Source organism: Aspergillus neoniger (genome assembly GCF_003184625.1).
Source record: "Aspergillus neoniger CBS 115656 unplaced genomic scaffold BO87scaffold_36, whole genome shotgun sequence".
NCBI lineage: Eukaryota > Fungi > Ascomycota > Eurotiomycetes > Eurotiales > Aspergillaceae > Aspergillus > Aspergillus neoniger.
The window spans coordinates 123,779-148,490 of record NW_020291164.1 but is presented as its reverse complement, the minus strand read 5'-3'; the positions used below and the strand labels follow the sequence as shown (position 1 = coordinate 148,490).

Below are 24,712 nucleotides of genomic sequence, written 5' to 3'. Positions count from 1 at the left end.
TTAGTCGCAGGAGCTTTCGCCGCACTTGCAAAATTTCCCAGACTTCTTCCTCGCTAGCGCGAGAACAAAACTTAGTCCGGAGAGTGCAATTTTTCCTGCGCCTTCCCTCAACGCGCGCAACAACCCAGTTATCTCTGCACCCTTCAAGCCAGCCTGTTCAAAATGGCGGTCGCAGTGGCTAAGGAGGAGATGGACTACGCAATCAAGCCTGAGGCTAGTTCCTCGAAAATCGACACGTCGGAGTGGCCGCTTCTTCTGAAGAATTATGACAAGCGTATGTTCACTCCAAGGCCATATCTCATATCAATGTAGCTGGTACTGATTCATAATATCAGTGCTTGTCAGGACCGGCCACTTCACGCCTATCCCCGCTGGTAGCACTCCTTTGAAGCGCGACCTGAAGTCGTACATCAACTCCGGTGTCATCAACCTGGACAAGCCTTCAAACCCCTCCAGTCATGAAGTTGTTGCTTGGATGAAGAGAATCCTGAGGTAAATTTTCTATTTTGCTCTCCTCTCGTCTTGACGATACTGAGACTAGTTCTGTAAAGGGCGGAGAAGACTGGTCACAGCGGAACCCTCGACCCCAAGGTCACCGGTTGCTTGATTGTCTGCATTGACCGTGCCACTCGCCTGGTGAAATCCCAACAGGGTGCCGGAAAAGAATACGTTTGCGTTATCCGCCTTCATGATAAGATCCCTGGTGGCGAGGCCCAGTTTAAGCGGGCTCTCGAGACATTGACTGGAGCTCTTTTCCAGCGGCCGCCATTGATCTCTGCTGTTAAGCGTCAGCTTCGTATCCGGACAATTCACGAAAGCAAGCTTTACGAGTTCGACAACGAGAGGCACCTTGGTGTCTTCTGGGTCAGCTGTGAAGCCGGAACCTACATCAGAACCCTCTGTGTCCACTTGGGTCTTCTGCTCGGTGTTGGTGCGCACATGCAGGAACTCCGCCGTGTTCGCAGTGGTGCCATGGATGAGAACAGTGGAATGGTGACTCTGCATGACGTTTTGGATGCCCAATGGATGTACGACAACCAGCGGGACGAGTCTTATTTGAGGAAGGTCATTAAGCCTCTGGAGACTCTCCTCACCACGTACAAGCGTATCGTTGTCAAAGACAGCGCTGTGAATGCTGTGTGCTATGGTGCTAAGCTGATGGTTCCTGGTCTCCTCCGCTTCGGTAAGATCCCACCTTTATATGGTCTGATTTAAATTGCTGACTCTGGTGAAGAGGCTGGTATTGAGGTCAACGAAGAGGTGGTCCTCATGACCACTAAGGGTGAGGCTATTGCCATCGGTATCGCTCAAATGTCGACCGTCGAGCTGTCCACCTGCGATCACGGCGTTGTTGCCAAGGTCAAGCGTTGTATCATGGAACGTGACCTGTACCCCCGTCGCTGGGGCTTGGGACCTGTGGCTTTGGAGAAGAAGAAGCTCAAGTCCGCCGGAAAGCTGGATGTAAGCTACTCTCTGGATCTGTGAAACGCTCACCTATGTGCTGGTTTGCTGACAAACAATGCAGAAGTACGGTCGTGCTAACGAGGCTACGCCTGCCAAATGGAAGAACGACTACAAGGATTACAGCGCACCCGAAGAAGAAGGCGCGCAGGCAGTGGCTCAACCCGTCGCTAAGGAAGAGGCTGCTACTCCTGCCGAGCAAACGGAAACCCCTTCTTCTCCCAACAAGATGGATGTTGATGACGATGACGACGAGAAGAAGAAGCGCAAGCGCCACGAAGGTGAGACACCCGAGGAGCGGGCCGAGCGCAAGCGCAAGAAGAAGGAAAAGAAGGAAAAGAAGGAGCGCCGGAAGTCCAAGCAGGAGAAGGAGGAGAGCGACGATAGTGATTAAACGCTTCCGGGAAGTTCTTTACCTGCCTCAGAACGGGGAGCGGCCGCTATTCAATCGGTCTAGGCTTGTTGGAGCGTCGCTTGGGTATGATTCCTGTAACATACTTGTTTCTTTGTGTCGGAGTCTTGGGTTTGAAAAGGGAATCTATTTACTAAAGAGATTTTTGTTGCGGTTCTTGTATGTCAGTGTCTTTTCTCGATTCAATTACTATTTCCACCTGCGTGGTCCTTGAACATAAGTGAACGTCTTCGTAGTTGGGCGCGGGTACCGTGACTGAAGGCCCGTGACCGGAGGCGGTGTCCCCCGCATTACTTCCGGTAACCACGTCGGGCAACTTCCATCTGCTGCTCCCCCATTCACTTATGTCTACTTCACGTCCCATTTGATCGTGCTTAGCCTTGTAACTGCCCAGTCAGGAACTCAATCACTGGCTGTATATTTGTTCACCATGGCTGCGGAACTTACATCTACCCGGCTCAATGCGGAGAACCATCTGCTCTTGGTATTCAGCTCTATGCCCCCAACCTATTGCCGACTTGCCCCCGCATTCTGATACTAATTTGGTCGTCTGATTCTAGGACCAGCCTCTCCTACGGTTACCACATGAGCTTGCACGTCGAAATTTCAAATCTGTTCAGCGCCTCGTGGAGCGTGAAAAGGAATATGTCATCCCCGCACTCAAGGAGACCGCCAATGCATCCTTATCAAATGAGCAAACGCCTGACCAAGCTCTTGCTGCACTCGACGCTATGATTTCCCGCATGCAAGGCTTGAAACGGAAAATGGAGAATTTACATCAGGAGGAAAGAAAAATTCAAGAGCAGTCCCGGAAGCGTATCCAGCACCTGGAGAAACTTCACCAGATTCCTAGCTTGGCAGACGTCCAGTATGATCAGTGGGCGAGGGTTCGATTGGACAGGCTCATGGTAGATCATATGTTACGCTCCGGGTATATCAAAAGTGCCCAGCAATTAGCCCGTGAGAAGGGGATCGAGGAGCTTGTAGATCTCAACGTTTTCGTACAGTGTCAACGGATTGCCGAGAGCCTACGCGCTGGTGAAACTAAAGATGCCCTGCAATGGTGTGGCGAGAATAAAGCAGCGCTGAAGAAGAGTCAGGTTTGTCTAACATCGACCGATGATCACGGAGCTATATGCCAGAACACAAGTCTGACCATGGTTTACAGTATAATCTGGAGTTCGAACTCCGATTGCAGCAATACATTGAAATGGTCAGAACGGGGCATAAAGAGAGATTCAACGACGCTATGATTCACGCCAAAAGATATCTGGCGCCTTACCTTGACACACAGTCGGTAGAGATTCATCGAGCTGCAGGACTTCTCGCTTTTCCTCCAGACACCAAAGCTGAGCCGTACAAGGTAATGGGGATATTGGAGACACTCTCATGAAAGACTGTACAAACTAACTCACCCTTAGTCGATGTATGCTCATGAAAGATGGGCTTATCTTTCCGATCTCTTTGTCCGCACTCACCATGAACTCTTGTCATTATCTTCTCGCCCTTTATTACACATCGCTCTGTCTGCGGGATTGTCGGCTCTCAAAACCCCTTCGTGCCATTCGGCCTATACCTCCTCCAGTTCGAACTCGCTGTCTACAACAACATCTGTTTGTCCAATTTGTTCGACCGAGCTTAACGAGCTCGCACGTAACATGCCATATGCTCACCACACAAAGAGCTACGTTGAAAGCGACCCGATTGTGCTTCCAAATGGCAGGATTTACGGTCAGCAACGGCTCTTAGAGATGAGCAAGAAAGTCGGATGTGTTGAGGCAGGTAAAGTAAAGGACCCTACGACCGGTGAAGTATTCAGTGAGGGTGATATGAAGAAAGTCTACATCATGTAAACAAGGAATGCGTACCAAGGCTATGTACAGCTGCAACTGGCCCTACTCCTTATCTCATTCTTCTGGGTTGAAACGGACAGTGGAATGTATATCTGCAACGAGTAATTTGCACAGGCGTTTCCTATTCGCTGTCGTCACTGTCGGATGCATCTCTCGGCCTCTTCTTTTTCGCACTCTGCCCAGCTTTGGAAGATGGGGCGTTTTTCCGTTTCACTGGATGGTCTTCCTGTTTAACCTCAAAGACGTACATTCTCGCGTCCCTATCTTCCCCCCTCCAGCCGCCTCTTCCACCATCCTTTCCTTCAATGTCGCCCAGCGTCCGCGCATGGGAATACTCCTTATAAGAGGCCCACGGGAATCGAAAACTGGTGACCACTCGCAGGCCAGCATGTCTTGCAAGGTCTTTAATATTCCAGAGGGTGTAAGGCTCACCCTCAAACATCGACACTAGAATCTGACCTGGTTCCACTCTGTTTTGGCGTGTCGCCTGCCCGGTAGTATTGGCTGTTCGCAGTTGGTCGCCGTCTTCACTGCCATCATGATCGTTTTCTCCCCCGCTTGATTCAACGTCAGAGTCCTCCCAGTTGTCCCAGTCGTCTTCATCGTCACTATCTACGCGCTCGGGTTGATGAGACAACAAAGGCACGCACGCTTTGAAAAAAGCCACCAAGAGTTCCTGGTTGGCTCGCACCTGCCGATTGACGTCGGTGGAGATACCGCCGACATGGGGGAAGTTGAAACAGATCACATCCCACGGCCCACCTTGTGGTGCAGATGAGGTGCCGCTCTTTGCTTCTTTCCAGGCCGGGCGTTTTCGCTCCTGTCGTGGAAAGCCCGTCCGTATTTCTTTACCGCCACCCGCAGGAAGACCAAGTTTTCGAGCGTCAACTGAGTAAATGACTTTGGGTCCACGACGTTGCGCCTGGTCTTCAAGGAGCCCTTGTGCATTGGTTCCAACAATGCTTGTGCCGTCTCCGTTGGATGAGTTCTCCTTACTGTCCGAAGCATGCTCCCCCGTCGTCGCCTTGGAAAATGCATACTGTATATCGTGAATGTTATTTTCAGCTTGGGGGTATTTGCTGTGGAGCGTATCTTGGGAATCATAGCAGGTAGCCATGACATTCTTGCAACGGTGCTGGAGGACTAATGAGCGAGCAAAGGAGAAGTCGCCTACATCAATCTAGTTAGGACTGCGGTCCAACAAAGCAACTTTATGACATGGTTCTCCGGGTCAGATTCCCCCTTCCCCGGTGGGGATTAGCAAGTAGGATGTAGACAAAGGCCAACGCGAGCTTGAACACTGAGCATCTGCTTTCCGCGTGGGGAGGAGGAAAAGCGCGCGCGAGAAGAAGAAAAGAGGAAAGGAAGAAAGAAAAGCAAGTATCAAGATTGTAAAGGCAATGCATGGATCTATCGAACCGCAAGAAGGGCACATAAAAGTAATAATTGGGAAGAAAGGGCAAATCCGACTCACCTTCCCCAACCAACAAAATCCGATCCTTCCGTCCAAAAGGCACAATAGGCCGCTGGTTCCTCTGCACCTGTTGCTGTTGCTGCTGCGAATTCTTCATCTTTCGATCATTGTTGCTGTTTTTAGCATTACCCGACGACCCGGGTTTGTGATGAGCACTCTGAGCGGCTTTAGGCTTTGCAGAGTTCGTAGGGGTGGTAGTCGAAAGCTTAGCAAACGAAGACATTTTGCGATGCTTTTTTGAATGCTGTTGTTGCTGTTGCTGTTGCTGTTGCTGACCTGCTGGGGATGGGCCCCCGCCTTTCTTGGACTTGGGCATTTTTTCTTTTATCTTCCTTTTTTCAGTTTTTTTAATCCCTTCCCTTCTCTTGTCTGGTGATTTTTTAAGAGTATGTAGGGAAATTGTTAGGGGTAAAAAAAGGAAAAGGTGAGTATTAGGAATAATGATGAAAAGAGGAAAAGACGGGAGTTGTCTCTTTTCTTAGGTAAAGGTTGTGTACTGTATATATATATTTCATATAAATGTTTTTTTGATAATGATATATATATATATATATTTGCGATGAAGAGGCACTAAGGTACGATGGAGGCACGGCGGCGGTTCAAAATTCTACTACGTATGATTGCCTGGTTGCCGCATGGACCAATGAGAGGGTCGGGTTTGCGGGATCATGGTAGGGACGGGACCCCATAGAGACAGACCTCCGGAGATGCATCAGTACTTATTAATGGTAGTACGTAGTAAGTAGCTCAACAAGGTTCTATCTAGGTAATGCAGTTATACAGTAAGTGGTTGATTTAGAACCGTGACACACACAGATTTGTTGAGAAAACCATGTAACATGTTCACGCGAAGCTCCAGGGACCTTACATTATGAGAAGATACTCCGAGTGCAACCTCGGCGACTAAGTAGTACTCTTACCGCGAAGGGATCTTCAGTCGTCCAAAAACACGCTTCAATTCTATAAAATTTATTAATAAGGCAGTAAAGAAAGAACTTCTTATATACAGGCTTGAACACCAGGAAAGGCCTTCCTTTTTCGATAAATCCTCAACCGCACGAAACCTGAACTTGCGAGGCCCCGTCACAGACAAGAACACGGAACACGCCATGATCAGCAAAAAAATAAGACATGTCATATCAATCCACGGCATTACTAGATGATATTCAAATGGAAGCCATCTGCGCAGCCCGAAACAAAAATAAAAAGAATATGCGAAAAGGGTCATGATCGGGGCAGATATTTGAAAGCAAAGCTGAAAGACCGATAACAGCAAATCAAAGGCCTCTCAGGTAGCTCGACATGTGGAAATTGAATACAGAACCACCAACACCTGCCGAGGAAGGCATGAAGACTGTGATTCAGGGTCTGAACGACAGCCCTCGCCAAATACAACGAAACGAAGAATCACATATCACATGCGAGTAACGAGCACGTTCAGTCTTGCACTCGGTACGGAGCAACCTTGACGATGGTCAAGCCGGAGCAGTTGCCCACAACGAGTTGACCATCCAGTTGATGACTGGCAACCCGACTAGGAACGTAGGGAGTCCCTCATACTCTGGCTGCTGGCGCTGACCGGGGGGTTGGCGGTTGGCAAGACACCAGTCCTTGGCTTAGCGTTTTGCTTGATCTTAGCAACGGCGTAAACGATACCGCTAACAAAGCCAACGACGATAGCCGAAACACTGGGGAAGGTAACAGGAGCATCGAAGAAGATGAGTCCAGAGATAGCAATGGGAAGCTTGTTCAGAGCTCCAACCATGGAGTAAGTGGTCGACGAAGTGACGCGAACACACCAGGCGGAGGTATAGGAAATGAACACAGTCGACAGGCCGGAGAGGATCATGGCGAAAACGATGCTGTTGCGGTCCACAGGAGGGAAATTGCGGTTGACGTTGGTGGATGACCAGTCTTCTAAGAAAGCGGACAGAACGATCAAGACGGGGATCGACAGAAGGTTGTTGTAGAACATGGCTAGAAAACGGCAGGTCAGTAAAACGATACTTTCGAGCTACAATAGTTTTATTCCTAGCAACGTACTGTCAAAGTCCTTGAAGTTGGTCAGCTTGATCCGCTTGCGCATGCCCAGAACATAGGACGATGTGCAGAGGCAGTTGACCAGCATCCAGATGTAACCTGCATTCAAAGTAGACATCTTGGCGGTCGCATCGCCATTGCTCTCCACAGCGTGCTTGATGTCAGCCCAGGCGGCAATGATAGAGCTCAGAACCATCAGTCCGAAAGAGAACAGGGTAAGACCGGTGACAGAGCCACCGAACCACAGCACCTCTCCGTAGGCGATAAGGATGATGGTCAAGTTCTTGAAGATGGTGTAAACGGGAATCGAGAGGAACTGAAGCGCCTTAGAGCCCGTGTAGATCATGCCGATCAAGAGCAGAGTGATGGGGAACCCTAGTGATAATCAAAGGCATGTCAGTTCGAGAGCGTCGCGAGGGGGGGTTTGAAAGCACGCATGTAGAGTCTGGGCACTTACACTTTCTGGCCTCGTCCGCGCTGAAGTCGCGATAAGTGATCAAACCGCATGATTTACAGGTCTGGATTGCAATGATACAAACGAGAGACTGCAGGGGAAATCGAACAGCGGTCAGCCTTGAGCATGCAATACACACCCGCCATGTGCTCCGATATTAGCCAACATACCTGGATGCAGAGGAGGAAGAAGTTGAGGTTGAAATCAGTGCCGGACAAGACATATTTGTTCATGACGGTCATCAAGATCGAGGATCCACAGTAGGCCAACACGGGCAAGATGGGGTTGTTGGACAGCGAGCCCGACGGCGGACTCCTGGGCTGAGGCGGCGGCGGCGCCTCGAAGCTCTTGTTGCCCTGGTCTATCGAATCCATCTGGATCGTGTAGTCGTCGGTCTTCTTGCCTTCAGCCATGGTGACTGATTTAATGAGTGTCTATGCGAAGGGGGTGGGAATTGAGAACGATAGGCCTGTGGGAACGAGGAGAAGTCGTGGCAAGGCGAAGGCGAGTCGGGGATGAAGAGATAGTGGCGGCGCCGGAGCGAGCGTTAAGACGAAAGAAAACCCGCAAGTATAAAAAAAGAACACGAAACACCGGCCCGGAGATATGTTCACTCAGCCAGGCAGTTTGGAAAGAACGGGGGATGAAGATGTGAAGAGGACAAGGGGGGAAGAAGAGTGGGGAAGACACGAGGAGGAGAAAGTCGAGAAAGAGGCTGAGGATAAGCCGGGGGGAGGAAGAAAGACCAGAAGGAAGAAGAATATTAATATCGCGAAGGAAGGCGAAGGGGGAAAAGCAAATTACTGGGAAATGAAAAAAAAAAAAGGTTTCCTTTCCCGCCTGGGCTGGAACTCCCGCTTCCTCCGGATGCGGCGTACAGTCGGTTATTTTTAATCTTGGCTGGTATACCAGTACATACATAGTTACATACAGTAGGGCCATGTTTCTTTGTGATGGTGTGCCATGCTTGGCTTTCTACAAGTTCATATTACCTGTGCCTTGGTCGATTGTTCCCGATTATCAGTGATGTGTCTCACAGTGCCACGTTGTCCCTATTGCTGGGGAAATCGGGATCTGGTGGTAATGATTAATTACACTTGGTACCTGACCAAAGAGGCGGTGGTACCTTTTCAGGGACTTCCTCCATACTCCGTATCGTACCAGCACTGGGAATTTCAATGCGGTCCAAACAGACTGATAACCCGCCGTAGATTCTTCTGCCTCCGTATAGACTCCGTTCCCCGATCAAGTCACAAAGGGGAACCGACTGTTCACCTTGGAATATTGTATCCATATCCCTACATATAATATCTTCATTTAAGCCACCTTCTATCTCACTCAAAGTCAATCTCTGAAGCTCTTTTGCGGGAGCATTCAGCTTCCACCTACCTACCCCTCCGACCCACCGTGTGCTTTGCACTCCCCTCCTCGTCCTTTATCATCAACATATAACTACCATATATACTACCTCTCCTCTTCCTGTCTCTTTCTAAGGCTTGCCCTTATTCTTCAATTGAACACATATACCATCGGGTTCAACCTCGCTCTCTGCACCGAAAGCCCATCTTTACAACTATAACCCACAATAGAAAAGAACCCACCACAACCATGAGTCGCGCCTTCGAAGACCACCCCCCCGCAAGAGACCAAGATGACCACGACGCCGACTCGGACGCTCTCTTCGACGCGCTAGAGAACGAGGACGACACAGCCTATCGAGCACACCGAATTGAGCAACTCAATGCGGAATTTGCCTCGGCCCAAAACAACAAGAACAACAATGACAGCCGCACTCGCGACCACACCATCCTCGAAGACAGTCTGTACCCGACCATCTCCAGCGATCAAGCCCTCCTAGACTTTACCACGCAGACCCATCGATGCGTGATTCACTTTGCGCATCCGGATTTCGCGCGCTGCGGCACAATGGACGAGCATATTCGAGCGCTAGCAACCCGACACCATGAGGTACGCTTTGCTCGGGTGGATGTACGGAACACGCCGTTTGTCGTGGAGCGGTTGAAGATCCGGGTGCTTCCATGTGTGATTGGATTCAAGGATGGAGTTGGGGTTGAGCGCGTGACTGGGTTTGAGGGGCTAGGATCGGGTGGTCGGGATGGAACAGATGGGTTTAGCACTGCTACATTGGAGAAAAGGTTGATTTGGAAGGGAATCCTTGCTCAGGAGAAGTTCGGGGCTGGTGATGGGGCGTCTGATGGGTCGGAAGATGATGATAGTGATGGCGGAGAGCGCAGAGATCGGGGGAAGCGGTCGATTCGGACGGGCAACGCGAGGAGTTATAGGCATGCTGATGACGATGATGACGACTGGGATTGAAAAATTCGAGTGGCCTTCCTGGATAGCCTGCCATAATTGCAGAGCGGTATCTCGCCGTCTGGTGGTTGGATGCATCGTTACATCAATGAAACAAGGCGGGATGGAGACAACAGTCTTGGGGACCAGAGGATCGTTGCTTGGCTGTAGTCATTGACGTTGATGTGTGACCAATCTGCATTTGCAGCAGTGATCTTGCCAACCGAGCAGGGTGCGACTCAAGTTCGGGTGATGGACTTCCAGGTTCGGAATATGCCTGGATGCTATTCCAGTCGAGCCTATACTTGTAAATGGGCGAGCTAGAAAGAGCCGGCGATATCGGGATTCGCAGCACCAACCAATGCCGGAGCAGGGTACTGAATATATTGAAGTCAAGCACTTGAGTAACTGCCAAGACACATCATCATACTAGTGATAGATCGTCGTAGAGTGAGTAGTATTACCACATCGACTACTGCAGAAATCCAGAAAAAAAAAAAAAAAAAAAAGCCTTGAAGAGAACTAATACAGCATCATCGTTGAGGTAAAGTTACAGAAATGTGGAGCAAAACAGATCGCGGGTGACCATCCCAAGTAGAAAGATAAGGCTGCTGGAGGTTGCAAATGACAAGAAAAGAATTGGAAAGAAAACGGACGGCCACAGGAATCATGGAGTATGACGATGCGAGGATTTATACATGTAGGTCAGAAGAGTGTTCACACAAATCCATCAACTTTCATGGAGGGGCGCCTGGGACACTTGGACTGGAAGGAGACAAGATCAGAAAACTCCTCATTAGAAACGCAAAAGCAAGGTGCTCATGATAAAAGATGAAGATGACGCGCCGGAACAAAAGGAGCAACATAAGGCAACAATCGCTCAAAACGAGGTCTAGATCGCTACATTTTTCATTTCACCCAAGACCTCGGCGTCCAAGCCAGTGGCCGAGGACGGTTGATTCGAGTCACGCTTTTGCGCCTTGTCCGCTTCCAACGACTGGCGCTCCTCAGTCTTTCCGGCTTCCTCGTTCTCTTTCCCGCCGATTTGAGGCGTAGCTACCTCCATCAAGTCTTCGGATTGACGCTCTTCTTCGTTCTCCTTGGCGGCCTGCTCTGGAAGCTCAGTCTCCTCAACGGTGTGCACCGGACTCTGTGCCTCTTCTGTGACACGAGCCAGCGGACTTGACATGCCGAAATGAGTTTTGGGGCTTTGAGTAGCCCCCCGGTTGGGGAAGCGATGCGGAGACCTTCCACGCTCTTCACTGGGAGTTGGGCTGCCATAGGGGGACTCTTTGCCCGACTTGCCGCCCGTGCTCAAACCCAAGCCATTCGGAGCCTTGCGCCTAGGTGGTCTCCTGCCATACTTCTGATCGGTTCTCCACCTCAAGATCTCCAGGTAGGGGGGTTCCACGTTCTGCGACTTGAACTCCAACAGCTTCATCTCATTCGTTTCTTCATCCACCGAGACCTTGCCACTGCAAATATCATCTGCTAGCGTCGCAAGGAAGGCAGCCCAGGACCGAGCAATGACGTATTTACAATCGTAGTCCCGGCCAAAGATGATAACCTGTCCCCACTTTCCAGCAGGTCCTGGGGCCAAGTCGATAGCGATATGGTTGCCGCCCCAGTCGCGAGCCAGGGGAATCCAAGCCGGATGGGCATAGGCCTTCTGGACTGCACCGGGAGGCTGCGAGTCCTGTCGCTCGAGCAGGTCGTTTCTCCAAGCACCATTAGCCCCCGGGGCAGGGGGCACAGCGGACGATGAACTGGGAGTTGCCCTTGGAGGAGCGTTCATCATAGATGAGCTCAAAAACTCCTCGTTGACTACCCTCCAGTTCTTCCATTCTTGAACGATTTCCTCACAGTCCAGAAGCATGCAGCCGAAGATGACACCGGTGGGCAATCCTCCCCGCTCCTGACCATCATGGACCATCAAAGATTCCCGCAGCTCCAACGGCAGGCTGCAGTCCAGTTCGTGCTCCAGTTCGTTGATGTCATTTTGGGTGCAGCCCTCGCATAGATTATCCCAGAGCTCCTGGTAGTTGTTCTCCAGCCATTTCTCAATCTTCCTCCATGAATGAGCGATGGGGGGAGGGGGCGGAGCACCATCATGGAAACTTTGCATTTGAATCTCCGGGGCACCATCCGCATTGGGATCTGCGGATTGACGCTTCTGAGATGACAATGATCGCATTCCAGGAGAGTATGGGCGATTGGGCGAGCCCCCTCCGGTAGGTGAGCCGGACCAGCCATTTGAGCCCTTGGGGTGATCGTCATCATACGGGGAAGTCAAATCCGGTCGCGATTCGATAGCGCTTGTTGCAATGGATGTGAGAGGCTCGTGTCGACTTTGACTAAGAGGCACATGTTTACCGGTTCGATATGGCGAGTCATGGGAAGCATGGCGATCATAAGAAGTCATCGTATGCCAAAAGGACCGCCATGCTGAGCCGATGCTGTGGATGGGTTAATAAAAGGGTCAACCTCTGAGCTCGGATTCTCGGGAGACGTGGCCAGGTGTGTTTCGATAAAAGGGAGATACTCACGCATTCGCCATGATTGGAATCTAGACAGATGCCTAGTGACAGAGGGCAAGCGAAATAGACCAGCGCTGGCTATTCTGTTTCTCTAATTCTCCTTATGAAAAGGGATCGAGGAGCATTTGAGGGGGGGGGAGAAGGGAGTTCCAAGGTCGGAATTCAGTACCGCGGATAGATGGATCAAGAGCGGAAGGCAAATAATAATGTAGAGGAAGTTTTGCTTGCTAGGGCCGGTGGGTAAAACGGGGCGGTTTGGGAACCGCTAAGTGACAGCACTAAGAGGCGATTGGTATTAGAGGAAGATGGGAGAAAGAAGAAAGTTGGAAGGGGGGAGGGGGAAGGAAGGGGGTGTGGGAAAAGGGAAAGAAGATGTGGAGATTTGAAAGAGCAGCAGAGTGGAAGACGATTAGATGGTGCCAGTACCAGAGAGAAATAGAGAAAGATGAAGAGAGAGAGAGGGAGAGAGAGAGAGAGAGAGAGAGAGAGAGAGTGCGCGAGAGCGAAAGTAAGAGCAAGCGCGCAAGGAAGGGAGGGATGCGAATGGGTTGGTCTGGAAGGACTGGATAATTGGGGAAATTGAGGATTGGATCTCGGTCTTTGGGTCTGTCTCCTTGTGAGGGGAGAAAAGAGAGTAGGGAAGGAAGGGAAAAGGAAAGTTGAAGTGAAGAAAGGATTGGAGAAAGCGCTTTTCCCTCTTCTCTTGTGATGAACAGCAAGATTAGATTCTGTCTCTTTTTTTTACCTTCCGTCAAAACTCCTTTTCCAATTTCGATATTGGTTATTGTTGTCGTCGTCTTCTACTTTCTTTCAAACTGCTTCTCCTTCTGCTGCTGCTGTCGTCGTCTCCCTTTGGGGCCCTTCACCAACTAGCGTGCAGTGGGTTTTTTTTTTTTCGGGGGGGCGAGGCCGGCAGCGACGATTCGTTGTTTGACCCCCTGGAAAGGCGTCCGGAACCAGGGACTGACTGGGCCACATCATTACTCTTCGCAGTCACTTTAGATTGCCTCGCACTGTACCGGCGGTTACACATTCAACGCTAACTCAATCTTCCCCTAAAATAACTATTTTGTAACTGATGACTATTGGTCTATCTATCTACCCATCCATCTAGGTATGGCTTTCCGGTATCCTCTCAAGGGCTCCTCCTCCTCCTCCTCCTCCTCCTCCTCCTCCTCTTTATCTAGCAGTCTCTCTATAAGTTTATTAGGTTATGGACATTTTAATTCCCCCTGCTTTACATTCGACTCCTTTTAACACCACCAAAGGGAGGAAAAGTGAGAAAGAGAAAGCTTATCATGCATCACATAATCCTCACTCACCACTACCTAAAATGTCCGTTCCTGCAGACACCACTTCTTAACATTCCTTACCCGCCACCAACCTCCATCTAGGTGGCAAGCCTTGTCCAATTGCGGCGCTACGCGTGTGATATCACATCTTTTCTTGCAAAACCCTTCCTGGATAGGGCTACTCAATAAACTATGACTGCAGTGGCTGATCTTGTCTACGGCCTTCCCGCAGACGGTCGGGGTCAATTTTTCCTATGCTGAATCCAGGAAAGGTACAGTTGCTTAATTATAAAACTATATTCTATTTTAGATGAACCACTCTATGTCCTTCATAACCCAGAGAGAGATGGACGCAACCTTGAAGTTGAATCGGTTTCATGTAGGAACTTCGTGCCATCATCGAACCGGAGTATTCAGGCCAATGATCATGATCATCCTTGCTCATCCCTGCTCATCCCAGCTTTAGTTCCATCTTACTAAATGATGTAACAAATTGCCTTCAAAAGACCCTGTGAACTCTTGTGTAAACCAGATATACACCGGGTACCTGAGTGTGACTAGTGTTATGTAGGTGGGTAAGAAGTAGAGCTACTGCGTATACCGCAATAAGTAGATTTATCTGACCTATAGTTATTCCGGCATGTAATTCAGTGCATGAATATCCCTAAGACACCAGCCTTAATATCTAACCACCCTCACCAGATCGGATCCCCCAGTTTTGTACCCTATACCCCCAGAAACCTACAGTAGACTGCGGGAATGATCTCACCATTAGGGGAAACCATCCATGCAACACAGGACCACCCTTTTCATCTTACGGGGAAAGTTGACCCCACGAACACCTAGGGACTCCATTTAGCACGAGGAGTTAGCCGACGAAAACAATTTATGTATCTACCTGTCTCGCTTGTCAGAAGAACCAGCAATTCCGTTCATTGGACATGTATTAGATAGAAGTAATAGAGCATCCAAACCAGTGGATCATTCGTTCAAGATCTGTCTCAGATACACCTATATAGTACTTAGCTTACCTACTTAGCCATCATTACGATTACCAGGCAATACGTGCATGGCACTTAACTACTACGCATGTGACCAAACTACTATATAGTACCTGGCCTGGAAGGGTACTAGAAATGGCCAGGCAAGAAACAACCATAAAATATCCCAATGCTCTGGAAATCTCCCCATTCATCAATTACCCACCACACAATACCCCCTGTCCGCTTTCACGGGGGTCTTTTTCTTGTTTCTCTTCTCTCTGTGATGGTGGAAATGCAAGTGGAGGCAGACTTCTCTCCAATTAGCGAAATTTGCAAAACGGAAGTGGAACCAAGAATAATAGCAAAAAAGTGGAACCGACGCTTTAGGGAACTCCCCATTCGCCGTTGAGGTTGGGCTTGCCGCCCGCCCGGCTTCTATCCGGGTTCTGGACTCCGGATTCGGGCCTCCTTATCCATACCCATGTCTTTCCCTACCGGCTCTGTAGTCCGTGGAGATGTCAACTAAGTAAGAGCCTAGTGCGTGTAGCAGGGGGAGACAGTTGCTAAATCGGGTTTTCGGGGAGGGGTTTCGCTATTTAGTGAACGTCGGACTACTGACTGGAGATGGGGAGACATCTTCTTAATATGGTTGCTCCAGTGTCCCTGAGACATACTAGAGTAGCTGTCACTTGGCAGAGAGACTAGAACTATCATTGCCGCTACTACTATCGCTACTACTAATCGCCATGTTCTGGCCATTTGCTGGGCATACATTACAGTATAGGGGGTGGAGAAGTGTAGATGAGGTAAAGAATAGTATCCGGCTGAACGAAGGTATGATTGGGATAGCCGTTGATGTGGATGTGCGTTGATAACGGACAAACCCACCGCGAAGACTAGGAGCTTCGAAACGAATGTAGGTACATGACACATAGGAATAAGAAAAGTAATAAGAGAAACGAAAGGCCTTCATGATACATTTCAGGAAACAACCAGTCCTGGATTGGTCTTGCTAGATCTCGTCCAGCAGACGAGAGGGCCGAACCCAACAAAAGAGCAGAAAAGTCATCGTTCATCGCCTTTGGCGAAACCTGGAACCGAACCCACGAAGGACAGGTATTGATAGAGAGGGACATAAAGATGAGATAGGAAGAAAGGGTAAAGCATAAGGCAAGACAAGAAAGAGAAAAGCAACAACAAAAGGTCAAAATGTAACAACATGAACAACGAGTGTCATCACGGATATCCGCAGACGTCAGGAAATCTCGCCCAAACCAACAGTCCCATAAAGAGCACTCCAAAGGCAACCGTACTCCGGGGTTCAATGCAAATAGAGGTTCGAAGACATACTAGGGGGACAGATAACTCCCTTTCAATCGCCAGGATAGCCGCTACCAACATGAAACCGTGGAGAACAACAGAACAGGACCCCTGAGAAGGACATAGAACATAACTTAGGACATGAAGCGCAAGATGATTAGGATGTGAACGTAAGTTGCGGTAGCCCAGTAAAAATGAGAACCATGCTTCACATGGCCAGTGGGATTCAGCTAGTGTCCCCAGCACTGTTCGTCAAGACTGTGCCCTTTCTGAAAACTTGATATCGTGAAATGAACGGATGAAATAGGAAATCAACGGAAGGAAGGAAGGCCTCACGAAATGCCAATGACAGTCGCGTTAGGCGAAGGAGCTTTGCATGCCGTTGGCTGGCATGGTAGGGTTTACATCGAGTTTCAAGATCCTTCGTAGATCATCTTCAATCTTTTTCGTGTCATAAGGCTGCGCGTTGTTGCTCACTGACACGCTCCGTGAGACAGGAGATTGGTGCTGCGGAGGAGAATAATACGTCGGATATTGTGCATACTTAGGCGGAGATTTGGGCTGATCGTACGCGGCTGGAGGGTAGAAAGCTTGGCCATGAACGCTCGGCATGTTTTCAACTCTCGAAGTAAGGACTTCTTTCCTCAAGGGAGAGTTTTGCAAGTGATATTGTTGAGCAGCGTTCGAGTGTGTATAGGATGATGAATAGTGCCGGCCATTTCCGACGAATGTTTGTTTCTGATCATACGAGATGCCATGCGAGATAGAAGCGGGCGGTCCCGAAGTCGTTCTTACTGGCGTTGCAAAGTGAGGTAAGCCGGGATTTGAAGCAGGGCGCTCCATCACTGGGTTGAAGTGATCTTGAGCCGTGATAGATGCGGACGAAGGCCTCTGGGGACGAGGATTGAGCAACAAAGTTTTCAAAGCTTCGGTTTTAGCTCTCTTCTCCTGCTCATCGAAATCACACACCGGAGGAGAAGGTGAGCTGGCCGACCGTAACGCGTTCATGCGGTCTTTGTAAGGGGTCGCAAAGGAAGGCCCAATATGTGAATGCTGGAACTCCGGGCTTTCCATCTCCATCCGGAAGAGCCCACCGGCAGTGCCATTGGGTCTACGGTGCTGAAGGGTCTTAGAATCAGTTTGTGGCGACCGGACCCGACTGCTTGCTTCGGGGCTTCGCTGCTGCTGCTGCTGCTGCTGGGGGTTTCTGGCCTCGACTGCAGCTTTGAAGAGGAAATCCAAAGGTGTTGACTGGCGCGCTTCCTCTTGGAATTGTGGGCGCGACTTCGGTTTTGAGGGGGTGTTCTCCAGATCCGGCTCAGCATCAAGGTGATCACCGTCGGATTCTATGGTCGGTGCGAGATCGGACTCTGGTAGAGACTTGGAGAAGAAACTGGGAATAGGCAGTGCTGACGGTGCCGGAGATGCATGGAAAGTCGGGCCGGCGTAATGGGGGCTGTCCTTCACTTGAGGAGTGGCGATGGTATAATTAGGTTGAGAAGTAGTATGACGGTGTCCATTAGGTGCTGGGGATGCTTTGGATGCGTCGCGCGGCTTCTTGACAGACCGACTGTTCTTCTTCTTGGAGGCGTTGACACTGATAGAGGAATCGGTGGCGGTCCCGCCAGGACTGGAATTCCTTGGCGGTGACGAGGGAGGGGTTGCCAGGATAGCGACTTTCTGAGTAGAGGGTGTCATATTCCTCTTCGAGTTGCGTCGATTGTTTCGCGGGCCCTTTGGCGTCGGAGGGTTGGGCGATTGAGTTGACATGGTGGTCAGATAGGCTTAAGAAATAGGCAGCCTTTTGAAGAGAAACCGAAAACGACTGGGCGGCGGCGGCACCAGAAAACAAAAACAATAGCGATAAGAAGCGGCTCGAACGATAGTCACGGAGTCGATGGTGGTACGAAGCACTGTCCAGCAGCCCGTACTCAATGATTCAAAGCTGGATAGAACTATCAGGAGATAAGGACAAGAGGAGATCGTCGCTAGGTGTGCTGGGCACTGAGTGTGTGGCCCGACGAGTTGGTCTTCTTTGATTGATCGATCGGAAAGACGTTAGATGGGAGGATCAAGTCGGAGAGTTGAAATCGTCTATTATTAGAGTCGAAGGAAGCGCAGAGGAAGCAGTAAGCCAAGACTCCTAGGCATGCTCACGTCTAGATAGGCGAATAAAGGCAGAAAGTGAAGGAAAGCTGAGGTACATTGTAGGTCTTGACCGAGGCTTTGAGGAGGAAAGGTGAAGGTGAGAGAGAGTAAGTAGCGACTGGACTTTGGGAAGGGCGGGCGGAAACCTAAGAATGGCTGGGGGAAGAAGAACCAAGCGGGGATCATCGGCGATGACTCAGCCACTTTGGTACAAGTCACAAGTTCAGTTCACTAATAGTTAGTTAACAAGCATAGAGTTCTTACGCCACTGCCAGGCCAGCAGCCTTGCAAACAAAACAAAAAATAACTCCCATTCAACTGCTGTTTATCTCACTTCATACCCCCAGGACATCATTCTCCCCAACAAGGTACTCGGCTTTTAGAAAAGAAGAAAATAAAGGAATAAACGAAGATTCATACTTCTTCCTACCCTTATCATTTCCTATCAACCCTTCCTTTGATAGAAATACCCCTACTACGTCAGTGCTCCTCGGGTAAGCCAATGCCCCTCTCCGATCTACGTCCACCAGAGAGTATTGCCGGTGGGCTCACACCGCAACCACTCCCCGGGTTATCAGCTAACTAACCACAACTACTACCAATAGTACCTATAGGTCAGGTACCACCACTATCCGAGCGACCTACGTAATTAATCTATTTGCTTGCCCCTCCTCTGAACCTTGCTCAGCTCCTTCACCTATTCCGACTTGTGACCGGTTTTTCGACAGACTAAGCGCCGTCAAAGGGTTAAAGCGCGCAACATGGCGGACGTGGAAATGAAAGAAGCCGGCTCTGCCGCCACTGTCAAAGCAAAGGGATCGTCGAAAGCTTCCGAAGGTGCCAGTGACGGCAAGAAGAAATTTGAGGTTAAGAAGGTACAGCACCAAAGTTGTGTGCTTCCCTTTTGAGTACCGTTGAAGCTAATCGGGTTGCTCTTCTAGTGGAACGCGGTCGCTCTGTGGGCGTGGGATATTGTCGTCGACAACTGCGCAATCTGCCGTAATCACATCATGGATCTCTGTACGTCTTGGACCTGTCTTGCCTTCATGTAACCCGAAGTCTAATGTTTGATGGTTGCTAGGTATCGAGTGCCAGGCCAACCAAGGTTCGTCTACAACTGAAGAGTGTACAGTTGCTTGGGGTATCTGCAACGTAAGTTTACTCTTCCTGACACTCACTCTGCATCCCACACTAACGCCCACTTTTTTTCTGTCTCTAGCATGCGTTCCACTTCCACTGCATCTCGCGGTGGCTGAAAACCCGTCAAGTTTGTCCCCTCGACAATAGGGACTGGGAGTTCCAGAAGTACGGCCGGTAAACGCGTGTGCGAAGATCGCAGGGTTCGAATAAGGGCGGATCACCTTCTATGTCTTACAATATCCCCTATAAGGTAGAACCGGAAGGGAGGGCTTTCTATGGCGTTTGTGGTTCATTTCGCAGTTCTCAGCAGCGGCTTTCAAAATTATCGATGCAGGTTTTGTTTGTGCACACGCAAGCGGACAAGTTGTGATTGATTCAGGATATTAAATAGACATGTCCAAAGTCCGCGACTCCTTGTCTCACGCAACCTTAACTCCATCTACCACAATACCTGCACCACCTCCCACGCCCGTCGTCAAGGGAACAAGCCATTTCTCGGGATTCTTATTGTACATAGGCCAAGGCGGAATCACGGCCAACCCAGTTATTAACGTGCCGGCCAATCCGACCCAGAGTGTTAGATGGATATCCTGGAAGATGTATCCAACAATGAAAGCAACGGCCTAAACAAAGCGACCATCGTAAGCAATCAGTCCAGAAGACATCAACAACAACAACAACACCACCACCATCATCGTAGAAAAATAGTAGAGAAACCTACACCCGACAGAACAAGAAGCACCGTACTAAGAAGCTCTGCAATACGCTGGCCCTGGAAGTCCTATTCATGGAAACGGCAACATGGTTAACCATACACTCCGGATAGGTAGATAGAAGTAAACGCATAGGTGGCTGTAATAACGATCACCCAAATAACGGGCGCAGAGGAAACCTAGAACTCACGATTTGACCCTCCAGAGCATCTTGGATTGGCGCCAGTAGACTATCCATTGTGGAAGTTTTGATTAAAGTGCGATATGATTGTTTCCCAGTTCGATCTAGACGGTCGCTGGTCGAAGGGGCACCCTTTACTTCGTTGCCGGCGCTGAGGTTAGCTTGAGGTGGTCGCATGTCCACCGCCTCTGCTTATCGCGGGTCAATCGGACACTGTATTGTTACACGGACAGTTACATTCGTATTATTGAGGCCTGTATCGGGCATGACGTATTGTGCTCCTGATTGTACTATTTAAGTTACCCATCATCGATCGATTGAACATCGTCCTTTACTATTTCTTTCTTTAATTGCTTGTTTTCGGTGTCATTATAGGGACGTTGGGAGGACGGCCATTGATAATGTGGCCTGGTTGTATATCCTCTAGCAATGCATCTGTAATAACAGTACTCTTCCAGTCAGATGATCGAGTCCTTTCAAATCTACAAGAGTACACAAAGTGCTTTGCCAATCCTGGGTTTGCAGAGAAAGCTTATATTTGATAGTTTGTAAAACTGACAGTCTAGGCGACAGTGCAGTAAGAGAATGTGGACACGGATATCATAAGAACGAGTGATTAAAAGAGTCACTTTCGTTGTGCCCACTGTTTATAGAGCCCTTCCCCAGGCTCTAGCCGTCTATGAAAGCATAAACACCAATCATGGCGGTCATATCTATCAGACTCTCAAATCATGACTTTCTTTTTCGTGTGATTTGAATAGATCTTCGGGCAACCGCCATCCGATTCTCAGTATTGGACAGTGGTGCCGTCTTGGGCAGGCTCAAGCAACTTCCACTGGCAGGCGATGCCATTGGTAGCAAAGCGAGAGATGATGCGGTCTGCAATCTCTTCGAACCTATCCGTTGCCAAGGCAAGGATGGTCGGGCCTGCACCAGACAGACAGATTCCAAGCAGACCGGGCTGCGTACGTGGGTTCATTGATTGGAGAATCTCCGTCAAGCCGGGGATAAGAGTCTGTCTGTATGGTTGGTGGACCTTATCTTGCATGGCCAGATAGATCATGTCTGGGTCCGGCGGAGAGCTGCCCAAAGCTGCTGGGAGCAAGGCAGCGCGCTGGAGGTTGAAGACCTAAACAAAGTAATAGCATTAGCCGATGCAGCTCATTTGCTATCGGATTCGGAATTGGCGACGGAGGGAACAATGCTTACAACGTCCGCTCTGGTATACGAGGTAGGAAGAACATTCCGGGCGTTGGCGGTGGGCACGACAAAGTCGGGGATGATGGCAATAGCCTTGATTTCCTTGGCCCACTGGAACTTTCTGTAATGACCGATGCCAATGGGCGGCTCAGGAGGCCTCTTGCCGGTGTCAATGCCACCGGCCGGAGAAGGGAGAACTTCACTGAGAGGGATCTCCTTGCGCGCTACGTCTTCGGGGGCGAGTTCGTTGAGATAGGTGCCAACGAAGCCTCCGAAGAGCGAGGCAGCGACATTGTCGGGGTGTCGTTCTGTTGAGCAGATGAGCGATGGCCAGCAAATGACGAGGTGTCGAGCAGTATCAATCGCATGCAGGATGCTCGACTTTATTCCCCACCAGCAGAAAGATGGACGTGCGACTTACCGATCATCAAACAATAATCCAAGAGACGATCCTTGCTGAGCCCGAGCTTACCTACTTCATTTCCCAGCATTACACCAGCCACAACGGCAGTGCCAGAAGAACCGAGACCCCGACTCAAGGGGATCGGGTTTACGATGTGCACATGAGTCTCAGCAGGGAATGCCCGTTGGCTATGGCATCTAAGTACGTAAAGTGCTACACGGGTGATCAAGTTAACCTCGGGGTCCAGACTGATCTTCTCGGTACTGTTGCTCAGGTCGTCATATGTGATACGACAGTTAAGTGGTTGTTGCGATGACTTGGAGGTATCAATTGTGACGTGGAGCTCCAAATGCATGGACAATGCCAGACCGATCACGTCGAACCCAGGTCCAATGTTGGCGGACGAGCAGGGCGTCCTGATAACAAAGGAAGTGGCAGCCATTGTGGAGGAACAAGGACGGAGGAGGGATCAGGGGGAAAAAAAAAAAAAGAAAGAAAGAAAAATGGACTGAAGCGGGATGAAACCTCCAGTGACTTGCTAGGTATGTAGTATGTATGGCAAGAGCACCGTTGTTGCCAGTCACCAGCGTAGTAGTGATAGATAGACTTGAGTCATTACAATAATAATTATTATCGCACTCGGCTCCGACTTAAGGTTGTGACTCTTTTCTTTTCTTGGCGCTCCTCGGTGGTCAAAAAAGGTAATGAAAACGGATTTCCAAAAATTAGCAGAAAAAAAAAAAAGGCCGACGTCGGGGAAGCAGAAAGCGGGCAAGTGAGGGGCCGCAGGGCTTTGCTAGATCCAGGTGCCACAAAGCCAAGTTCGAAGATTATTTCCCAAATTCTCCTATCATCATTGTTTGTGACATGGTTATTAATACTTTGCTACCTCTTACAGAAAGTACTTCCTTGTTCACATCCATAGTTAAGCTGGCAAATAGTAACTAATCAATACAAGTTTTCTTTGGAGTCATGCGATCGCTTTCCCTCAGTAGACTCCTCCTGATTGGATCTCGATCTGACCTGAAGATTGTGCGTATTATTACACACACAACACAACCTCAGCCGCAAACGCTTGCTTCCCCCCCGCCTTCAAGTGCAATATACTTTTCCGACCAGTCCAAAAAAGACTTCTCTCCCTACTCATTGTCCTACAATAGTTGAACAGACTAACAATGATTCGGTGGAAAGGGTGTGACAATGACATACATACTATATCATAAAATTTTCATGCATACCCCTGTGGGGGTTTTGGAAGGATGATGTGTTTCGAGAATGAGCCAGATCTGGTTTGATCCTTTCTGCCCTGTTTCGTCCACTCGCGTGTGGAATTGGATACGCAGGGCTGGAATTGCAGTGCGACTCAGCTATGCTCAACTTAGCCTTCATTGGGCAGCAGAAGACGACCTTCTCCCCCCTAAGTCAGGCTCCATGTGGCAAGGTAATATTACCAGTATTTACGCCCACTTAGGAGATGGAGATGAAGACTTCTTCGGGCGAAGCAAGACATACTTACTTAGTACAAAGTAGTAAGTATTTAGTGCCATGCAACAGCTGATGTGGACGCAGTCTTAACGAGATAGGATGGGATGTTGAGATTTCTGCCTAGATAGGTCTTATTCGTGCAATTCCGTTTGAGAACCTTGGGTGATAGAGTGAAGTAAGAGTGGTTTGTTTTATTTATTATTTTTTTTTTTGGTTAGGATGCTAGCAAATGAGACATAGTATTGGACGAAGTGGGTAGATCACACGGATCTGGCTTGTCCACGGCAACCATTGGATCTGGAACGTGCAGGTTTGCCAGCCAAAAGAGATATAAATAATTCTTTCACAGGAAAGTTTTTGACAGGTGCTAAGTAGTACTGTAATTAATTTCAGGCCTGCAGCTTGAATGAATGGATTAGATACTACTAGATAGAACCCACTCGAATAAGGTCCACATCCACAAAGCAAGACCATTCCAGGAGATTCCCGATTCCTCACAGAGGTCAAGCAATGATTTGAACAATCATAAATCTGACCATCCCACATGTAGTGGGAGTGACTACTCACCGGATTATTCTTGCAGAGCAGCTGATGATGGCCACGGACTCGGGAGCACCCAGATTTCCAGACTACTAAAAGCCACCGGCGTGATTGGACGACGACCGGACTAAACCCGCCTCGGGGCCTTTGCCGACGCGGCGTCTTCAACTAAAAATTTCAGACTCCTCAGTCCGTTTTTCACCCTTGAAGCGGAAATTTCTGCCCGCCCCTCGTATTTTATTTAATACTAGAATTGCTCCTCCACTCGGCTGCCTTGATTCTCGGTCCTCTCCTGTCCCCTTGAGACATCTCCCTCATAATCACCTCCTTGGTGACATCTTTCAAAACCCATTGCTCTTGATTTTATTCATATCTTAGAATCTTGCATCGTGCTTCTTGAAGTGTTCCGGCTGTCTTTGATTCGCCGTTACTCTTTTCCCGTCCTCGTGGTTTGACGCATCGTCTTTGACCACGGGGTCTATTTTTCCGAGTGTGGTGCGTACTACATCATACTCTAAAAAAATTAGGGTCCCCCATTCCACTTTTGCGACTCTTTTTTCTACCAGTCGTCTCCCACCCTCTTCCTTTTGAGTGTGCCGACGATCATCACCACTCACATTGAAACACATTCAGTGCACAGTGCACTTTTCAATCCAACACTTCATTGAAGTCAGACCGAAACTTGTCTTCGATCTTCTGCAGCCCGATTGGTCCGACTTATTATCCGCTGTCCAGCAGCTCTTCTCGATATCGTTAAACCCAG

The 24,712-nt window shown here is 49.4% G+C and overlaps 10 protein-coding genes across 10 annotated transcripts; 4 read left to right on the top strand and 6 right to left on the bottom strand.

Moving 5' to 3' along the window:
- Positions 1 to 27: 27 nt before the first annotated feature.
- cbf5 (pseudouridine synthase CBF5) lies at positions 28 to 2,091 on the top strand. Its single transcript, XM_025620745.1, has 5 exons — positions 28 to 274; positions 336 to 492; positions 552 to 1,204; positions 1,235 to 1,461; positions 1,526 to 2,091. Exons 1-5 carry the CDS (start codon positions 163 to 165, stop codon positions 1,853 to 1,855), a joined length of 1,479 nt encoding a protein of 492 aa, XP_025475991.1. The 5' UTR covers positions 28 to 162; the 3' UTR covers positions 1,856 to 2,091.
- Positions 2,092 to 2,303: 212 nt separating this feature from the next.
- BO87DRAFT_429570 (FYV10 family protein) lies at positions 2,304 to 3,726 on the top strand (the record flags this gene model as incomplete). The annotated part of the gene is made up of 4 exons (XM_025627504.1): positions 2,304 to 2,357; positions 2,434 to 2,973; positions 3,042 to 3,236; positions 3,295 to 3,726. 4 exons carry the CDS (start codon positions 2,304 to 2,306, stop codon positions 3,724 to 3,726), a joined length of 1,221 nt encoding a protein of 406 aa, XP_025475990.1.
- Positions 3,727 to 3,765: 39 nt separating this feature from the next.
- BO87DRAFT_379794 (25S rRNA (uracil2634-N3)-methyltransferase) lies at positions 3,766 to 5,759 on the bottom strand. The gene is made up of 2 exons (XM_025624148.1): positions 5,201 to 5,759; positions 3,766 to 4,896 (listed from the first exon to the last, which is right to left on the bottom strand). The coding sequence occupies exons 1-2, from the start codon at positions 5,514 to 5,516 to the stop codon at positions 3,848 to 3,850; spliced, it is 1,365 nt and encodes a 454-aa protein (XP_025475989.1). The 5' UTR covers positions 5,517 to 5,759; the 3' UTR covers positions 3,766 to 3,847.
- An 822-nt stretch (positions 5,760 to 6,581) lies between these two features.
- Positions 6,582 to 8,203, bottom strand: gmtA (GDP-mannose transporter). The gene is made up of 4 exons (XM_025618192.1): positions 7,865 to 8,203; positions 7,698 to 7,785; positions 7,244 to 7,615; positions 6,582 to 7,177 (listed from the first exon to the last, which is right to left on the bottom strand). The coding sequence occupies exons 1-4, from the start codon at positions 8,105 to 8,107 to the stop codon at positions 6,735 to 6,737; spliced, it is 1,146 nt and encodes a 381-aa protein (XP_025475988.1). The 5' UTR covers positions 8,108 to 8,203; the 3' UTR covers positions 6,582 to 6,734.
- A 734-nt stretch (positions 8,204 to 8,937) lies between these two features.
- Positions 8,938 to 10,425, top strand: BO87DRAFT_379792 (thioredoxin domain-containing protein). The gene has a single exon (XM_025624147.1). It carries the CDS (start codon positions 9,303 to 9,305, stop codon positions 10,029 to 10,031), a length of 729 nt encoding a protein of 242 aa, XP_025475987.1. The 5' UTR covers positions 8,938 to 9,302; the 3' UTR covers positions 10,032 to 10,425.
- Positions 10,426 to 10,899: 474 nt separating this feature from the next.
- Positions 10,900 to 12,564, bottom strand: BO87DRAFT_429566 (SMI1/KNR4 family protein; the record flags this gene model as incomplete). Its single annotated transcript, XM_025627503.1, has 2 exons — positions 10,900 to 12,463; positions 12,554 to 12,564. 2 exons carry the CDS (start codon positions 12,562 to 12,564, stop codon positions 10,900 to 10,902), a joined length of 1,575 nt encoding a protein of 524 aa, XP_025475986.1.
- A 3,560-nt stretch (positions 12,565 to 16,124) lies between these two features.
- On the bottom strand, positions 16,125 to 18,074 carry BO87DRAFT_153159 (proline-rich nuclear receptor coactivator motif-containing protein). The gene is made up of 2 exons (XM_025618191.1): positions 16,476 to 18,074; positions 16,125 to 16,272 (listed from the first exon to the last, which is right to left on the bottom strand). The coding sequence occupies exon 1, from the start codon at positions 17,907 to 17,909 to the stop codon at positions 16,497 to 16,499; it is 1,413 nt and encodes a 470-aa protein (XP_025475985.1). The 5' UTR covers positions 17,910 to 18,074; the 3' UTR covers positions 16,125 to 16,272; positions 16,476 to 16,496.
- A 655-nt stretch (positions 18,075 to 18,729) lies between these two features.
- BO87DRAFT_379788 (SCF ubiquitin ligase complex subunit HRT1) lies at positions 18,730 to 20,043 on the top strand. Its single transcript, XM_025624146.1, has 4 exons — positions 18,730 to 19,162; positions 19,229 to 19,307; positions 19,369 to 19,439; positions 19,507 to 20,043. The coding sequence occupies exons 1-4, from the start codon at positions 19,049 to 19,051 to the stop codon at positions 19,603 to 19,605; spliced, it is 363 nt and encodes a 120-aa protein (XP_025475984.1). The 5' UTR covers positions 18,730 to 19,048; the 3' UTR covers positions 19,606 to 20,043.
- BO87DRAFT_379787 (signal peptidase complex subunit 1) lies at positions 19,777 to 20,443 on the bottom strand. Its single transcript, XM_025624145.1, has 3 exons — positions 20,331 to 20,443; positions 20,149 to 20,208; positions 19,777 to 20,050 (listed from the first exon to the last, which is right to left on the bottom strand). The coding sequence occupies exons 1-3, from the start codon at positions 20,376 to 20,378 to the stop codon at positions 19,847 to 19,849; spliced, it is 312 nt and encodes a 103-aa protein (XP_025475983.1). The 5' UTR covers positions 20,379 to 20,443; the 3' UTR covers positions 19,777 to 19,846.
- Positions 20,444 to 20,686: 243 nt separating this feature from the next.
- BO87DRAFT_342587 (homoserine kinase) lies at positions 20,687 to 22,664 on the bottom strand. Its single transcript, XM_025620744.1, has 3 exons — positions 21,943 to 22,664; positions 21,531 to 21,829; positions 20,687 to 21,450 (listed from the first exon to the last, which is right to left on the bottom strand). The coding sequence occupies exons 1-3, from the start codon at positions 22,364 to 22,366 to the stop codon at positions 21,109 to 21,111; spliced, it is 1,065 nt and encodes a 354-aa protein (XP_025475982.1). The 5' UTR covers positions 22,367 to 22,664; the 3' UTR covers positions 20,687 to 21,108.
- Between the last annotated feature and the right edge of the window lie 2,048 nt (positions 22,665 to 24,712).

Excerpts from the sequence above, each read along its gene's own strand:
- gmtA (XM_025618192.1), bottom strand. The coding sequence starts at position 8,107 with ATGGCTGAAGGCAAGAAGACCGACGACTACACGATCCAGATGGATTCG. Across the intron at positions 7,616-7,697 it reads CGCGGACGAGGCCAGAAAGT|GGTTCCCCATCACTCTGCTC; the intron begins GTAAGTGCCCAG and ends GATTATCACTAG. Across the intron at positions 7,178-7,243 it reads CAACTTCAAGGACTTTGACA|CCATGTTCTACAACAACCTT; the intron begins GTACGTTGCTAG and ends GCCGTTTTCTAG.
- BO87DRAFT_379787 (XM_025624145.1), bottom strand. The coding sequence starts at position 20,378 with ATGGATAGTCTACTGGCGCCAATCCAAGATGCTCTGGAGGGTCAAATC. Across the intron at positions 20,209-20,330 it reads ATGCTCTGGAGGGTCAAATC|GACTTCCAGGGCCAGCGTAT; the intron begins GTGAGTTCTAGG and ends TTCCATGAATAG. Across the intron at positions 20,051-20,148 it reads TGCTTCTTGTTCTGTCGGGT|GCCGTTGCTTTCATTGTTGG; the intron begins GTAGGTTTCTCT and ends CGCTTTGTTTAG.
- BO87DRAFT_379788 (XM_025624146.1), top strand. The coding sequence starts at position 19,049 with ATGGCGGACGTGGAAATGAAAGAAGCCGGCTCTGCCGCCACTGTCAAA. Across the intron at positions 19,163-19,228 it reads AGAAATTTGAGGTTAAGAAG|TGGAACGCGGTCGCTCTGTG; the intron begins GTACAGCACCAA and ends TTGCTCTTCTAG. Across the intron at positions 19,308-19,368 it reads TAATCACATCATGGATCTCT|GTATCGAGTGCCAGGCCAAC; the intron begins GTACGTCTTGGA and ends GATGGTTGCTAG.
- BO87DRAFT_379792 (XM_025624147.1), top strand. The coding sequence starts at position 9,303 with ATGAGTCGCGCCTTCGAAGACCACCCCCCCGCAAGAGACCAAGATGAC.
- BO87DRAFT_379794 (XM_025624148.1), bottom strand. The coding sequence starts at position 5,516 with ATGCCCAAGTCCAAGAAAGGCGGGGGCCCATCCCCAGCAGGTCAGCAA. Across the intron at positions 4,897-5,200 it reads GATTTTGTTGGTTGGGGAAG|GCGACTTCTCCTTTGCTCGC; the intron begins GTGAGTCGGATT and ends AGATTGATGTAG.
- cbf5 (XM_025620745.1), top strand. The coding sequence starts at position 163 with ATGGCGGTCGCAGTGGCTAAGGAGGAGATGGACTACGCAATCAAGCCT. Across the intron at positions 493-551 it reads TGGATGAAGAGAATCCTGAG|GGCGGAGAAGACTGGTCACA; the intron begins GTAAATTTTCTA and ends AGTTCTGTAAAG. Across the intron at positions 1,462-1,525 it reads AGTCCGCCGGAAAGCTGGAT|AAGTACGGTCGTGCTAACGA; the intron begins GTAAGCTACTCT and ends CAAACAATGCAG.
- BO87DRAFT_342587 (XM_025620744.1), bottom strand. The coding sequence starts at position 22,366 with ATGGCTGCCACTTCCTTTGTTATCAGGACGCCCTGCTCGTCCGCCAAC. Across the intron at positions 21,830-21,942 it reads GGATTATTGTTTGATGATCG|AACGACACCCCGACAATGTC; the intron begins GTAAGTCGCACG and ends TCTGCTCAACAG. Across the intron at positions 21,451-21,530 it reads CGTATACCAGAGCGGACGTT|GTCTTCAACCTCCAGCGCGC; the intron begins GTAAGCATTGTT and ends TACTTTGTTTAG.
- BO87DRAFT_153159 (XM_025618191.1), bottom strand. The coding sequence starts at position 17,909 with ATGTCAACTCAATCGCCCAACCCTCCGACGCCAAAGGGCCCGCGAAAC.